Consider the following 18,075-nt stretch of genomic DNA (forward strand, 5'->3'; position numbering starts at 1 on the left):
TGCAGAGGCCGTCATCGATAATGGCGAAAGGTGAAGAGTAAAGGAGTCGATAGTGGCATAAGTTGTAGAGGTCGTCGTTAGTGGTTGCAAAAAGTGAATAGGTGAAAATGTATCTGGTGGTAAAAGGTGAAGAGGCTATCATCGACAATGGTGAAAGACGAAAAAGCTATTGTCAATGATGGCAAAAGGTGAAGAGGCAAATGCGTCGATGGTTCATCTTCCCCGATTGATGGCCTCTAGACCTTTCACCATAGTTAAGTCTTTGTTTCTTCAATTTTTGTCATTGTCGACGCCTTTGCTTTTTTGTCTTTTATCTTTCTCAGTTGATGATGGCCCCTACAAGTTTTGTTATAATTGTCGGCTTGCACCTTTTCCTTTATCCTCTATACTTGTCACCAACTGTTTCTTGTCTTCCCACATTCCCCCCCCCCTCCCCAGCCTCTTTGTTATCTACCATCTTTTTCATATTTTCTCTTCTATCATTTGTTTTGTTGTCGACCACATTTCATACTTCATCGACAGCCATTGAAGGAATAGGCTACGGCTAGGATGGTGGTCATTTGCATATGCGAGAAAGGTAATTTATGCATTTTAGCATGCATGTTAAACGTTCTAATTGATATGTGTAATTGATTTTAAAATATATAGTGTAGAGATATAATTAAAATAATAAAATAAATAAATAATTATAAAAAAAAATCATAAAAATAAAAGGGTGAAAATATCTACTTGGTACATGTGAAAAATAATGATGCGTCCTTTCATTTTGACTTTGGGACTATAGAGTTAATGGACCACTCGCCGTTAATTATTAGGGAAGGTGTGTTAAATTTATTAATTAATTAAATAATATTATTTATCTAAATTAGAGATGAACTTCGATTTAAATGATACTTTTTTATTGTTCTTTTTTATTGAATAATAAAAAAGTATAAGTTCAGTATAGGTGGCACTCAATAAAAATGTGCCACCTACACTGGAGATTCAGCTCCATCTCTATCTCCAATTTAGATAAATAATAATATTTTATTAATTATCTATCTTTTATTAAATAATAATTAATTTTATTTGGCTTTTAGTTGCTTTTCTTTTAAAGGTATTTTGAACGTGAAAAAAAATCGATCAGAGTAGTATTAATTTTACAAAAGCCAGCAATTATTTTAAGGTGCAAAAATGTCGTTGCCTTTAAGAGGATTTTGTCTTTCTAAACTTCTATGAAGTTAGTAGATAATCACTAGAATTAGTCCATAATCAAATAGTATAAAAACAATTGTTAAATAATAAAATGTTGTAATAATAAGTAGGGCATATATATATAGGATAAAAGTCGCAGTGTCAGTGATGTATAAAAAATTAATATTTAATATTAATATTAATAAAAATAAAGATTGTAAGTGGAAAACAAACATTTATTTAACAATATAACAGCACACTTGTTATAAGTATTTCTCGCATCATTCTTCCTAGGTCAGGCTCAATTCAATGGGCCGGCCCAATCACCCCAAACCTAGAAGGTCCAGACGGTCTCGTCAAAGAAAGTCCATACACCATCAAAATTCGAAACTCATAAAACAAGCATCTTGCGAACTCCCGATAAAGCCCCTAGCGAGCTCTCAGCAATTGACTAACGAGCTCCCAATAAAATCCTCAGTTCGCTAGATCATCCAGATCACTGGTCTAAAACTTCCAACTCGTATAAGTGGCAAAGCTGCTGAGAAGTCAGAGGTAGAGTCTATTTACTTTATCTGCAATAACCAATACTCCTCGTAATGAGAATCTCACTCTCGATTTTGTGTAGATGATAAGAGTTGTTTGTCCCCTGTTATGTGATCTTTATATTTTTATATGTTATCCGAATTGTAAAGGCCCCTCAATATAAGTAGGAGTCAGAGATATTATGAGGGGTACAAGGAGAATAATCAGACACCGCCATTCTGAGAGAATAATCAGAGTGCGATCGTGGAGTAGGTATCGTTTTGACCGAACCATGTGAAAATTGCTTGTATTGACTCATATCTGGAACCTTTATTTTTTTTTCTCTTGACATTTTTGAACTCACTCACCGCGATCCAAAATAAATCACGATCGACTGAAATTGAAGATCAACACTATATAAGAAATGAAGGATCGCTCTTATTAACTAATGATTATAATTTTAAATTGATTGTTTAAGTTTGAACTAAAACATGTAGGAAGAGATTCAGAAGTAGTTTGTCAGGATATATATATATATATATATATAGAATAAGATAGTAAGTAGCGTTATGTCAATTACATTTATATTTATAGAAATAAAATGTACTATTATATTTATAGAAATAATAATGTACTTAAATGTTTGCACAAAGATAAGCAAGCGAGCAAGCAATACCAATCGCAAAGGGAGGGAGGTGTGCCATAAACCCTAAGGACCTACCATTAAATTGATGGATTACACATCGGCCACCATCAGTCACATCAGTAATAAGTATTATGGACCTTCCGAGTTTAATAAGTCCGTCCTCCTTTCAAATGTGGTTAAGAAAAAGGATATAGGTGAGGGGGCAATAGAGTCATTTTATAAGAGGAGTGCCCCATCCGGTGGGGTGGCGTAAATCTCACCCGCTATTAACACTGACAGACATACACACATATATATATTTGTATAATTTTTCTGGTCGTAGATTCTCGTCATATTCATTCCTTCTCTATATTGCACACATCACACAATATAATAATAGAGAGAGAGAGAGAGAGAGAGAGAGAGAGAGTCTTAAGAGTCCGAAGAGAAGAAGATTGCTTGCGCTTGCGCTTGCGCACCCCAGAAGTAGAAGAAGAAGCCTGGCGTGTGGAGCCAACCATTTTCTTCGAGTTGAAGAAGAAGAAGAAGAAGAGATCCACAGACAAAGATGCGGCAGTATCGTCTCTAGCCTTCACTCTCCTTCACAATCAGATTTACTTCAACCAAAATCAAATGCAATTTCCCCGCACCAATGCCTCCTCCTCTCTGATTCCCTCGTTGCTATTCAATTCTTGATTCTTCTTCCCTCTCTCTCCTCCAAATCCCTATCGCTTTTCTCCTTCTACTAGGTTCCACTTCGCTTCTTCGTGATTTTTCCGTTTCCATGGCGGCTTCTTCCGCGGTGTGTACCTGGTTTTGGGCCGCTTGCATGTCCCTCGCCTGCGACAAGGACTCCTCGCTGCTTCTCCATTCTTCTTCTCCTTCCCGGCGATTCACCGGCAGATTGTCTCGCAAACGGAGGGTTTCGTCCAAATGCGGCGCCCAACACTCGAAAGGCCTAATCTCGTCCTTATGTGGATCAGTGAGCACTCAATTTCAGGGCCTCATGAGTTCTTCCTACCTCGCGGCTTTCGAGCCCTGCGATGAGTATTACAACTCGAAAGGTCTTCTTTATTCCTCCGACCTGAATGGCTTGTTCGGATCGAGAAATGTCCCGGCGATCACTCGGAGGCGCCGCCGCATGAATCCCGCCGCCCATTCGGGTAATCGTCTTCTTCTCATATGTCTATGGAGGCTTGCGTTTTTCACTGTTATGGTTGTTAATTTTGACTTGGAAGGGCGAGTGTATGCAATTACTTGGTCTTCTTTTTGTTATGTTTGGCTGTTACTAACCATGCATTTAGCATGGATTACTCTTTTGCTCTTTATTTGTTTATATGTTTGAGTTTGCACCTGGTTTGCGCTAGTTTGTTTCATTTTCTCTTCTTGCAAAATGGAATTTGCTTCAATTCAAGCACAAGTATTTGGTCATTGGCGATATATCCATGATTTTGGAAGCTTAGCTCTGGTGGAATGGGGATGATACTGGCCTAACTATAATTTGAGAGGGGGAAAGACATTTAAATAATATTTAATTTATTTCTCATTTCAATTTCAAGTAATTGATTTTCTGGCTGATGATAGTTTTCTCATTTGAGTATTGAACTTGCATCCCCATGGACTCTCACGCAGTTGATCCTGATGTCCATTATCTGTTTTCATGCATTGCGAGGTTAAGAGATTATTTGTCACCAACTTGTTTGAAATGCTTCATTGTGTGATATTTGAATACGTATGTGAAATGTCTTAAGAATTACTAAGCTACTCTGACGCTAATGGCATAGCTAGCCATACACATATTATTGTTGATTGAAAAACAAACACAATTCAACTTATGCATTTACATTTTAGGGGAAACAATGGCTGTAGCTGTGCAACCTTCTAAGGAAGTTAGAACAGAAAAAAAGCCTCCTGTTAAGCAAAGGAGAGTAGTTGTGACAGGGATGGGAGTGGAGACTCCAGTTGGTCGTGATCCAGATGCCTTCTATCAGAATCTGCTTGAAGGTGTCAGTGGCATAGGTGAGATAGAAGCTTTTGACTGTGCCCATTATCCAACGGTATGTCTTCTCAATGATTTTTGTTCTATTTGGAATAGGCCTTTGGATAGATTTTGATAGCAAATTTCTGGGTTCAGAGAATTGCTGGGGAGATCAAGTCTTTCTCAACAGATGGATGGGTTGCACCAAAACTTTCAAAAAGGATGGACAAATTCATGCTTTACATGCTAACAGCTGGCAAGAAAGCATTGGAAGATGGTGGAATTACAGAAGATGTAATGAATGAATTAGATAAAGCCAGATGTGGGGTTTTGATTGGCTCAGCCATGGGGGGAATGAAGGTAAAAGTTTACTTTCCTTCCTGTGAGAAAGACATAATGGTATGAAAATAGAGAGTGGAGGAAAAAGTGATTCAAATGAGTCATTACTGACTGTTCTTTGAAGTTGTACAACAAGTTTAGCTTGGAAATTTGTTATCCTCTGTTACATGTGCTGCTCATGTGGTTTGCATGTGTCGTTTACACTTTAAACGGAGGATAGTGTTTTCCTTGTTTTCATTTTTACATGAAAAAGGGTAACGATGGTGTACCTCTGTGCCATTAACTTTTATAGACCACCCATGTATTATATCCTTGAAGCTAGGAGAATCTTCTGCAAAGGATGCATTTCAGGCTCCGGACTCACCTGATTGAGAGCCACATTATCGGCACATGGGCCAGGGAAGCAGATAATGTGGCATTGTTTTGTTGCTATACCATTGATTGCTTCTTCTGGGTTTCTTTTGTGTTGAGCAGGTTTTCAATGATGCTATCGAAGCATTAAGGATCTCTTACAGGAAGATGAATCCTTTTTGTGTACCATTTGCAACTACAAATATGGGGTCTGCCATGCTTGCTATGGATCTGGTATGCTTAAATGCGTTACTGCAAAGTTAAACTCACATGATTGATAATTTTATTATTTATATTTGAGCAAGCCTTTATGGTTGGTCTGGTGTTACCAAATTGCAGGGTTGGATGGGCCCAAACTATTCAATCTCAACTGCATGTGCCACAAGCAATTTCTGCATACTGAATGCGGCAAACCATATCATCAGAGGAGAAGCGGTAACTTTATTATATTCCTTGATCGAGTTGAAGGATCTTAGGATTCTCTAATTCCGTGTTCAGGAAATTGAGTGTTGCTCTAATTTTGGGCCTTTAATGAATCCACACAGGACATGATGCTCTGTGGTGGCTCAGATGCTGCAATAATACCTATTGGTACTCCTCCCCTTCATCTGTTAGTTTCCTTTTTCTGTTGCTAGCCTGACGTTACCATTTTGTCTATCATAACTGTGGATGCAGGATTGGGGGGTTTTGTGGCATGCAGAGCACTTTCTCAGAATAACAGTGATCCAACAAAAGCTTCACGCCCATGGGATATTGTAATGCCCAATCTACCCTTTGGCTTTTATCTGTCTTTGGTTCGATCACTGCTTAGTCTTCAGGAACAATTTCCAAGATCTCCTATTTGAAATATGAATCTGAAAAGTGATTAAAACCATAGAGGTTGCTGAGTCTTTTCATCTATATTTTTTTCTTATTTTGGTTATATATTTTTCTGATTGTTTTTTGCTATTAACATGTAAATATCATAGTTAGCTTGGAAAGAATGATTAATTGTTCTTGTTGTATGGAATGATTTTGTAAATCGTATAAAATTGGTATTCTATTTGCCAAGGTATATGCTGTATTTATTTGTAATAAGAGAGTTGTGAAGTGAGTTTCTATAATCTAAGAATCTTTTCCATCCACCCAAAAGTTGTCTCTTCATTTGTTTGACTTGTCTTTGAAAGTCATTCTTGAAGGTTCGATCCTGGTCTTTTCTTTCATTAAATTGCATTATGAGTAATGGTTAACTTAGCAGTTGCTATTGTCATTGAATAGAATCGTGATGGATTTGTGATGGGAGAAGGAGCTGGAGTCCTGCTTTTGGAAGAACTGGAGCATGCTAAGGTACAGTTATAATTTATATGATATCATCTATTAACGCTATAGAATAATAGCTTTTTTTACAATGCTGATTTCTTTTCTCTTGCAGAAAAGAGGTGCCACTATCCATGCAGAATTTCTAGGTGGAAGCTTCACTTGTGATGCATACCACATGACAGAGCCCCACCCTGAAGGTAATGTGCCAAAATTATGTAGAGTAATGATACCATAAACATCCAATTGGATTTGATCTCAGAATCTTTTAAGTGTGGTATTCACGGATATTAAGATGTCTGTATTCTTTTTGCTGGGCCAATACATCTGTAATTTACTTCCGCTTGTTTTGTTGTTTGTACTTTGTAGCTATTACAATTTTTCCTTTGCCTTGTATCTTTGTTTCCCCTCCCCTTTTTGTGGGAGAAAGAGATATATATAGATACGCTGTAACAACTTGTAAACACACTAGAGGATTTGATTATTGTATGAACATTTTATTGTTCACACGCTGAGGCACGTGCAAGTGAATACATGGATGTAGGTTCTTAAATCATACTGGTGTTTAAAGTCTAGACAACTGCAATTAGCCCCAGGGAGACTGGAGAAACCTTATTATTTTGAAACATAATGGTACAGACGTAAAAGTGGATTATGGGTGTCTGGGAAATGCGACCATGTCTTAGTTTGATTAGGTATTTAACAAGCTTAAAATGCCTGTTAGGATGTCAAATCTTTTCCTAGGTATATTGAAGCGAAAGAACTATTAAAGGCTGAGCTAAGCTGCACCCTTATCCAATATGGGGTTTTGATGCACCATTTAAACTGAGAACCAAGACAAACCTGACCATGATGGTTTGGTTCTTTCAGTTGTCAATTTGCTACTGGTTTTCAACCTTAAAGAACTGACCAAATTGGTTGTGTCCTATACAGTGTTAGTCCAGCAAAATTGGTTCTTTCCTGGTCAGGGTTAATATAACTGGTTGGACAGGTTTGTTTAACCTAGAACCCAAACTTAGCATGAGAGTTTTACAAAACAAATCTACACCAAATTGAACTGGAGAAACTGCCTGGTTTTTTCTTGACCATTGATTGACCCAGAAGGTCCATATCAAATTGACTGATTTTGTGAAATAACTGAATGACCACATTATCATAGAAGATAAATCAGGTTTGGGAGCAGTGGCTTTTTGGTCCTTTTTTGCATAAAATTAGATGCTAGAATAAAATCTGCTTTGAGAAAGGTTATTCCCCGTATTACATGCTCCTCTCAAGGAAGGAAAGGGGTAATTAGTGAAATTTGAGGAGCTCCAATGAGCATGAGTAGACCCCAAAGGGTGGATCTGGGAATATTTGAGAATTCCTGAGAGTTTGAGGAACTTGAAGATGTAAAGTTTGGCGCCTGAATGAGGAAATTAATAAATGCCATGTGGCAAGGGCATTTGTGGCATTTTGGAAAATGAGCTGGAATCCAAGTGAAATATGAAGAACTAAGTGGGGTTTATGTGAGATTTATGGGAACTTTATGAAATAAGTTTGAAGTGGGGTAAATGTGTAATTACTCAAAAAGTTGATGTGTGTGTGTGTGGGGGGGGGGGGGGGGGGGGGACATTCTTGGCCATTATTTTGAGGAGAAGGAAGTGGTTGCTAACTAACTCGATTGGTTAGTCCACAAGTATTGTTGAGTTCAGCAGATCAATCATTAGCATCCACTCACTTGGGGAATGCTATATTGTGTATATAAGTTTAAGTTCGTATGATCTAGCCAGAGGCTAGTTGTTTGTAATTTAAGTTTAAGTTTGTAAATTATTCACAAAGGGCCTGAGGCCTAACGGTATGTTTTAGCTTGTGTGCTTGTCAGTAATGTAATTGGTATGGTTAATCAGCAGGTTCAAATTTTATGATGTGCATGCATAGGGTGGAATCTCAGAAACGTTTACAGGTGTAGAACAAGAAAAAACTCACCTTTGCCTAAGTGATGCAAGTGAAGGGAGTACTCCCCAGGGATGATTTTTATATTTCTGCTACATTCTTTCCTTTGCCTGTTGTGTAGGAGAACCAAATCACCAACTTCACCCGATTACCCCTATTCTTTAGTTCTCAATCGGGTGTTCTTCCCAGGTGAATGAACTATTGCTCCCTGTGGTACCCTGGGACTGCGTGGGGTGCTGCAGTAGTGTAGTGGGAATGCCACCCAGAAAGGATTTATTTTCTTAGGGGACACCACATGGCTATATTTACTATTGATTATTAATTGGGAAGGAGAAGACATTTTATAACTGACTGGTGCTTCTTATGCAAGGATGGAGGCAGCTTGGCCGATCATCTCCTTTGAGAATTCTCATCTCCTTTTACATTACCCGATGGACTGCCAGTTGCACGAACTAATTCTTGCATCTTCTGTAGCATATTTGGGAAAACAAGCCTAAGTTCTGACTTATTTGCTTGCTTGGCCAAGGAGTTTCTCCAGATGAAGGTTGAAATTGCTTCCTAACATTACTCCTTTATGAATAATGCAGTGCCTTTGGATAGAAAAAGAAAAGAGCTTTTGAATGTTTAGAATTCTATACTTCTTTAAGGGAACACTTGCATTTTCCCTATTTTTGTGGTTGACAGAGGATTCCCTTTTAGGTATTCTTTCCTTTTCCGCTTTTGTAGATTAGATCTTTTATACTAGGTTCACCCCTTTTTGGCAGTACTATATCATATATACCCTTATGAAAAAAAGAGCTCAAAGATAAATGTAATCAAATTTTGGGGGCTAGCTTTTCCTTTTTCTTTTCCAGTTAGCTTGTGGGTGCCAATCCACCTATGCTGTCCTTTTGTTCTCTCTTCCTTAAAATTATGATGCGTGCTTGTTAATAGAGATATTACTATATTAGTGAAAGTAAAATAAGATAAATTCTAAAATGAGACTATGAGAGGTGGTAGAGAAAGCTTTAAAATTAAGCGGATTTGTAAAAGCAGGAATAAAATTAAATGAAGGAATGTTAACTTAAATAAAATTTGATGCAGATGGAAAAATGAAAGGAAAAAGAGAAGATATATAGACCAGATATAAAAAATTCAATAACATTGCCACTCCAGGTTTTTGAGTACACGGGGAAGGGAGTGAGTTGTATTGCTTCAAACTTCAAGGAGGTAATAAATTAATTTAAACATGTAAGAGGATTTCATCAAGAGGTGGTGTAATGTTTTGCCATCAACGTTAAATTGTTACTTGTGAAATTAAGGAGAATTCTTTAAGAAGTCTGTCAGACTGGCTATATACCATGACACAGGATGTGGATGTATAAACAACTTTTCATGGCATGAGGATGACTAAAATGTGAGTCTTGTTGTAGATGTGTGGTAAAATAAGAAAGGATTGTATAGGAATGGATAAATGAGTGAGATGATACAAATAGTCAGTAGTAGTAAAGATATATGGAAGAAGATTGTTTGAACTTGTTCAATGGGACCAATTACTGAACTTTAGGGAAGTAACATTATCCCCATTGAGGATATGCAACGAAAAGAGGCTGAGTCCTAGAGATGGTAAAATATTTGTTGCTTATGGTAAAGAGATTTTCCCTTTTCAGATTCTAGGAATGTACACACGCACAGGTATTATTTATTATTTTGAGATGAGTGCTATTCTAATGGCCCTGGTAGGTTGCCATTGACTTGTAGTGGTTCTAGTAGAAGAGACTACTTCCAGGAATAGTAAAACCTATAATGTTGTATATGGTAACTTGCTGTAATGTGGTTTAAATAGTTTTGCCGGTTTTATGAGTTTGAACCTTCTCTTCTTGCTTCTTCTCTCTATGGAATATGTTCCAAATGCATCATAAACGAGCACTTTGAAGCTACTTACATTTGTCTTGCATGATGAAAAATTAAACAGTATTCTATGCGCAGGCCCAAGAAGAACTTGGAAGCAAATATCATAGATATTATATAATGTGCCGAATACAAAAATACCCATAATAAGCTCATTAATTCTAGATGAGGTCATTCTTCTCACTTAAATTTTTCTATAGTCAAATCATAATTTCTCAGTGTACAACAAAATGTCCTGGCACTAAATTCTGATACCTCTATCATTGCTCTGCACATAGTTATCAATGTACATGTTTGTTCCCCACAAATTGGTGTATGATGATTATTTAGACTTTAAGGACGACATATCTCTTGTATATGGTGGATAACCCTTGTTGATATCTATAAGCAGGGACTGGTGTTGTTCTATGCATAGAGAAGGCCTTAGCTCAGTCTGGTGTGTCCAGGGAAGATGTAAACTACATAAATGCACATGCTACATCCACACCCGCTGGAGACCTAAAGGAGTACCAAGCCCTAATTCGTTGTTTTGGCCAGAACCCTGAGGTAGCACATACGCATTTTCTCTATGGCATTTTTCATGTCATTATGCTCGGCTTGATTTATTACTTTTTTTTTTTTTCCAGCTTAGAGTAAACTCTACAAAGTCTATGATTGGTCACTTACTAGGTGCGTCGGGAGCCGTTGAAGCTGTTGCAACTGTGCAGGTAAGCAGTTTTAAATTTTTGTGTGTGAGATAAAGGTTTGGCATGTTGTTGTGGTGTGAATTTAATATCCAATTAAAATTCCTGACTTATTAAATTGCTCATGTAAAAAGATCTAATATAAATTGCATATCATGGCTTTCTTTGGCGAAGCAACATTAATATAATGATGTCTTTGTGGCTTACAATGAATAGCATCTCTCTGTTTGTAAAGATTAACTCCTGCTGTTACAAGAATAATAATAAGAGCTTTAAAAAGGCTCTTAGTTTCTTGCACAAATTCGTATATTTCATGCTATTCATTTTAACCATGAGCTATTTATTCTCAATTTTTGGTGAGGTGGATAAAAGATCACATGTACCTAACATATATCTGTTATAAAGGGTTATATTCATTTTGTAGGTTCACTTAATTTCCCCTTGATTTGCTCGTGTTATTGCTGGGTAAAAAAAAAAAAAGAGCACATGCTCCTTGATAGCAATGGTAAGGTTTCTCCTTTGTGATGGGAAGGTCATGGGTTCAAGTTTTGGAAACAGCCTTTTACAAGGGGGAAACAAAAGCAGGGGGAAGGCTGTATACAAATATACCCATGATCCTTGCAAACTGAGGAACCTCGTGCAATGGGGAGGCCCTTTAAGAGCATATGCTCTTGTCATATTGTTGTTGCATTTTCCTTGTCCAAACCTCTTCTTTGAAGGCACTAGTTGTCTAAGGCAAGAAATGTTGTCTAGAACAATGTAAGTGTTTTGGGTTGCTATATTCAGGACAGCTGATGGTTTGTGTAGAAAAGTTAATTAAAAAGAAAACCAAACACAAACAAAACATAATTAAAGCTTTCTCATGATGCATAATCGTGTATTATATGCCAGACAAATATTTATACAAAAAGTATTTGCTTCATGAAATAAGCTGTTGAAGGACCTAAGATCCGGGCTCCATTTGGTATTGCTGTGAATTTCTACTGTTGTGAGAATCACTTTTTATAAAAAGTAGTTAAGTGTTTGACCAAATTATTTAAAAATGCTTTAATGTTATATCTGTTTGGCCACCAAATGAAAAAAGTGCTTTTAATAATCAAATTACCGGAAAGGATATTGACAAAAATGCTTTTATAGTTAATACTGTTTGTATATTAAAATAATTTCAATATTTTTTTAATTTTTATGATTAAACATTATTTTAATTGTTAAAAAAATTATTACATTTTTTTACACTAAAAAATGTTTTATGTTATATGCATATATATATATATATATTTTAAAAAAGTAAAGTAGTGGCAACCAGCGGATGAGGCCGGCTGCTGCTGACCCCCATGGCTGGGGTTTCTTCAGTCCCCAGCCATTGTGGCAAAAGAACCCCCCAGCCATGGGGAGTGAACTGCAGCGGCAACTGCTGCCACTGTATTTTTTTTAAATCTATATAAATATTATATGTATATATGTATACATATAAAATATATTTTTCAGTATATATTTGTATATATAAATTCAATATATATAGGAAGGACAACAGTTGTAAATTTAAATGTTCATTAGGGTTAATTTTGTCCATTAATAATTTAATTTTCTGCATCTGCTTTTGCTGTACAGCAAAAGCTCCAAATGTCTGCTTCTGCTGTACAGTAGAAAAACTGCATTTGCTGTCATTAAAAGAACTTTAAAATTTTGGCCAAACAATACAAAAAATAGACACAAGTGCTTTTTGCATAAGAAAAGCACTTTTTTCCTTCACCACAGCATGGCCAAACATGTCTTGGTATGACAACCTCATTAACATCATACTAATCCTCCTCCTGGTCAAGAAATGCAGCCATACTGTCTAGCACATCTTGATTTTTGAGAGATTGACATGGTGCATATATACTGGTTTCAGAATGATACAGAGGAAGGGAACAAACATGGAGGCTTGTTTTATTGGTCCTTTGTCAGGTGCATTGATGCCTCAGTTACAGTGCAAAGTGTGAAAACATAGCATTAAGAGATTGACTGTTGAAGCTACATTGAGATGCAATATTCTAGATTCAGGATTTCTGCTGGGAAACTTTATGACAAATTTCTGGCAAAATCATGATAGTGATGCAAATTGTGATGGAAAACAATTGGCGGTTTTTAACACTTCAAAACCACCCCCCGTCATCAACTTCTCATGCTATAAGAGTTCGCCATTCCTGTTCCAATCGCAATTATTTATTAAGAATGCAGTAAAGTATTTTAAGGGACTCTGATACTGTCTTCCTCTTGGGGCTGTTCCATAGACAGCATTTGTTTTCACTTTCTGTACAGTCCCTAGTTCTCTTGCCAGCTTGCACACCCCTTTAAGTGCACCTCACTTGGCAATTAATGATAACTTTTGCCATCAGCCCCTCTGTTTATCAAGAAAATGGAGTCTCCTGGTAAGCTGCAAAACACAAATTTAGCTCTGTTGTCAACATCTTCCTGACATATTAAATGCTGAAAGGTTGACTACAAGTGTTGCACTTAAAGGGAAAGGTTAGGTTCTCTTGAACTTTGTCAATGTAACTTAGGTTGAGGCCTATAGCAGAGTATGCAATCCATAATTTAACTCAGATATTTTCATGGTCTTTTGGCTATTGCTAAGACAGTTTATTTTTGTTATATCAAGTAATTCAAATGTTTCTTTGTGTGTACTGGATGGAATGAGCGAAAGATTAGGCAATCAATTAGGACCGTCTTTATTTCTATTTATACAAACAAAATATGTGTAGTTTACAGCCTTACTGTTAGATTAGGTAATGATTGTATAGACTATTAGCACTCTCCCTCTAGTTGGAGTATATTGGTAATAGGTTTGTTACTTGTTATAAATAAATCTCTCCCCTGTAGCATACAAGCCTTCAAATGCTATTCTGATGATTAATAGTCTTTATTACATTTTACAAAACAATTTCTCAAATAAGGTGACTATCAACTTCAAATGGTGGTGTTCTTTTTATAGTAGGAAAGATTGGAAGTAAATTGAAATGTTGTCTGAATATCATGTTTTACATGGATTGTGAATATTGTGCTCCAACGCTTCTAGAATATGTCTTAACTGTATAAGTCATGTGGTATGTAAAGTAGCTCTCTACTTAATCTTTGCATGATGGAGCCTCAACCCTTTACTCTTACTCATTTAGGATACCAAAACTTACCTTCCATAAATGAATACCCTATTAGTAAATCTTCTATCTGATGGAGAACATAATTTGTATTTGTATGTTCCTAATTTAATATATGACCATGATATTGATATAATGGACCATGCTTAAGTGCAACTTTAAGACACTCAGAATTTGTATTATTACATCTCAATGATCCGTAACTAGTGAGTCTAAGAATTAACTGGGGACACTTGTGGCAAAAGACAGATCTACTGTTGTAACTCCCGCGTAATTCAATTGCCCAATCAGGTTTCTATAATGGATGGGATCATTTAATAGGTTACCTTATTTGACACAAGTTGATATTTGTTTATGTTGCAGTATTAACATGCCTTGTGGTAACATCCCTATTTCAGGCAATATATGAAGAATGTGCCTCCATGAAATAGTAAACCAAGATGGAATGTAGCAATTGCAATACTGAAGAAACACTTTTAAGGGTCCTAGATACTTGGCGTGAAATTGAGTATGTAGAAATGAATAATTCTCATTTATGCCCTTAGCGTAGTCACTAGTAATCATAAGATCAACTAAATACACCAGTAAGTATATTTAACATAATGATCAAGACCACATCTTTGGAGACCAAACTCCATAATAATATCACTGAGATTGTTTTAACCCATACATCGTTCTTCAGTTGAAGTAGCAGTCTATATACCCTCAACTGTGAATCCTGAAGGTTGCTCTGTATAAACTTTTTCATCATGATCTCCAATGGAGAACGTGTAATTTTTGTCACATCCAAGCCATAAATTGAATTAGAGCCCTTGGTTACCAAATTAGCATTTGAGACGTTCACTGTACCTTTTGGATGAATACTTATAGTGTAGACCAATCTATAGCCCACCATAGATTTGTCTAGTGGAAGGGATATAAGATCTTATAGTGAATGCTTATAAGATGTTATCTTTGCCCAAATGGAAGACATCTCTTCTTCCATTGCAGTTCTCCATCTAGGATGAGATGAACATTCAGAAATAGAACTAGCAACAAATATGAAAAAAAAAAAAAAAGAAGTAATGAAGGAGTAAGGCCTTAGAGCAAGAAATGATATAACATAAAAGTAGAAATAGGAGCAGAATTATTTAAATATTTGCCTTTTCAAACAGTGATAGGAAGGTCTAAGTCATGGGTAAATGGATCAGAAGACAAGTCATAAGATGTTGGTGCACAAGGGCAATAGAGAATGTTACTGTTTTCCTTCCAATGGCAATAGGAAGAAGTTGTGCGTACATGGATTAGAAGAAAAGACCTGAGATGCCAGTGTACATCAGGAGCTGAGGGCTGGCTTGTCTACTTGATATCTGGTATATGCCTGCATATAAGAATGATATTGGCAATCAGGTGGACACATTAAACATGATACTAGAGACAATCAAATTGGAATAAATAGATAAGGTCGATGTGGCTGGGGATCTGACAAGGGAACAGGATTCTCAAGGTTACTTGGGAACGAGGCTGAGTAAAAAATATGGTACAAGCTCAAAAATTATAATATCTGCATCCTAGTGAGGATAACATAATATTGAAGTCCCAACTTTACGATCACACGTGCTGTCTCCAAACATCTGAATGAACTATTATAGGACTTGATGTTAGTTATTTGATTCATGAACCAAAAGGAACACAATGTTATTTCCCAATTGACATCCTCACAATCTAAACAACTTAAATGACCCAAACTAGGAACTAACAATCTTGCCTTACCTAACAATGACAACTAAGATGACAATGAACATCTGAGTTGTCACAACGGGACATGCTTTAGATGGTCCATCAGCATTCTCCAGCTTCATACCCTCCTCCAATATTCTTCCTCACTTCAAAAGTTGAAAAATGATAGAATTACGAAAGAGCATTACTGCACAATTAAGTGTTTTTGTGAGTTTACTGATCTATATGATATTAAAATGATAGAATTACTAAAGGTAATACAATGCTGAAGATACTTAGATGGAGTTAGGATGAACAATGCCAATTCCACTAATAATAATAGCTGAACTATTGGCTAATGTGCCTGATATGGTCGGAGGCAGCAAAAAAATAATTCAGGCTTGAAAGTAGAACAACTAGGAGAAAAGGCAAAGGATTGCCTTTTTGACCAAGAGATGTAATGGGAAGAGAAGCTCTGCTCTAAGAATCTTAAATAATCTCTCCTGGACATGGTTCCATTCCATCTTCAATTCTGCACCACCAGAAGAATTAGCAATCAAGTCTGAGGACTGAGTACATGGGGGCTTAACAATCAAATTTTAATACTAATAAATGGTGTGTCAGTCCAGACAATGAATATCCCTCTTGGATTGTCACCTAGTACAGCTGCTGCATTTATGTTAATTACCATGAGCTCCAAACAAACAGTTTCCACCACTAAGTTGCTGAGAATGCTAATCATAATATTATGCTGAATAGACTGTTTGGGCATGGTGCCCACCACTTAACTTCTGAGAAAAGACTAATCAAATCTGTTATAATGAGTAGACTGAGTAATAAATGCTGCTGATAAACTATTAACAGTCTTAGTGGAGAAGGAATTCGTAGGCACTACATTTAGAATCACTACCATGCATTCTTTCTTTTGTCATGACCATTCTAACTCTTTGTTTGGAAAGTTGCTCTAGTTCTTATATTGGCATGTTTTCTATAAAGGAATTGTCGAAGCTCTATACTTTTCTGGGTAATTGAAGTGCACATGTTGGTTATTTTAGGTGTCTCTCATTAATTAACAATTGGATATGTACATTGATTGTCTGTTTTATTGGAAATTGAATGTTTATTGTCTTTGCTGGTTTTCATTGTTTATTGCCCACTTGACAACAAACTTAACTAGGTTATCTGTTTTTGGGTTGATATTAAGACTCGTATTCTCCATGTAGGCAATAAGGACAGGGTGGGTGCATCCAAATATCAATCTCGAGACTCCTGATGATGGCGTGGTACATTCTATGTGCCTTCTTTAATATATATGATGTGATGCTTTACGAGGCTTTTTTGTTGTGTTAAAATGGTTGATTTAGGGATAGACATGGTCATCTGAACTGCATAATCCATTGCTACAGCCTTGTTTCAGTGTTTAGTTAGGAACACTAGATTAGGAGCAACTGGAAGAAAAGAGGGCATTCAGGACTGATTGACTGACTGTCTCAGTAATATATTGGGTGGATGGGAGGTGGTTTGAAGAGTAGGCTGCATGTTCAATCCGTGTCAATCTACCAAGTGACTTTGTAGTTAGGTATAAGTGGGAGACCCAACAGTCAATATGTTGAGTTCAATGCTAACTAGTTTGAGGAGCACTGGTAGGTGTTGAAATTAGATATAGCTTTGATTGACTTTTGTAATCCATTTGCAATGGAGCAGCCTGGCTGATATCACTGGTAGATTCAAGTAAACAATTATGTCCGTGCTTACATATCTATGTGATAATTTAACGGTTACTATATTATTAAATCAGGACATAAAAGTGCTGGTTGGTCAAAAGAAAGAAAGACTGGACGTGAAGGTTGCATTGTCCAATTCATTTGGATTTGGCGGCCACAACTCATCAATCTTGTTTGCTCCATACAAGTAGACAGACATAGTGGGCTTCTTCAACCTGGCTTCATCCGGTGCAGTGGGCACGCAGGCATTTTAACTGTTCAAGTTATCCATTGGGTGTTGGAGCACATGAAAATTGAGCATGGGCATCGTCACTGTAACTAGTGCTCAGCCCTATTTCTTTTTACTTGCTTCATGATACAAGGCTAACTAGTGTTGATAATGAATTTGGATCTCTTGAAAGAAAGAATCAGAAGAGGAAAATGAATGTATGTATGTCAGCTTAGCAAATGTATGACAGTAGTGAAAAAAATTTCCGTGCGTACTTTGGAAAGATTTCACAGGATACGTGCCCTTACTGAATTTTGTATTGGTTGGCCTCCTTACCTTATCACATAATCAGCAGGTAGCAATGGGCCACGCCCAAGCCATGTATTTGCATTCTCTTATAGGGAGGAGATTTAGAAGCTACGTTTGGAGCATCTTCTGTACGTTTGTTTTTCTCTAATCTATCTATATACAAGGACTGCATAGTTGCTGGATTCTGAAGTATTTGCTCTACCCAAT

At 36.7% G+C, this 18,075-nt stretch overlaps 1 protein-coding gene across 1 annotated transcript; it reads left to right on the forward strand.

Annotated features, from left to right (window-relative positions):
• The first annotated feature begins 2,699 nt into the window (after window positions 1–2,699).
• LOC127794983 (3-oxoacyl-[acyl-carrier-protein] synthase II, chloroplastic) lies at window positions 2,700–18,060 on the forward strand. Its single transcript, XM_052326346.1, has 13 exons — window positions 2,700–3,483; window positions 4,172–4,377; window positions 4,455–4,658; window positions 5,112–5,222; window positions 5,328–5,423; window positions 5,534–5,579; window positions 5,664–5,743; window positions 6,246–6,314; window positions 6,400–6,484; window positions 10,498–10,652; window positions 10,733–10,813; window positions 16,851–16,910; window positions 17,426–18,060. The coding sequence occupies exons 1-13, from the start codon at window positions 3,105–3,107 to the stop codon at window positions 17,540–17,542; spliced, it is 1,689 nt and encodes a 562-aa protein (XP_052182306.1). The 5' UTR covers window positions 2,700–3,104; the 3' UTR covers window positions 17,543–18,060.
• Window positions 18,061–18,075: the final 15 nt, after the last annotated feature.

This window comes from Diospyros lotus, chromosome 2 (genome assembly GCF_014633365.1).
Source record: "Diospyros lotus cultivar Yz01 chromosome 2, ASM1463336v1, whole genome shotgun sequence".
Taxonomy (NCBI): Eukaryota; Viridiplantae; Streptophyta; class Magnoliopsida; order Ericales; family Ebenaceae; genus Diospyros; species Diospyros lotus.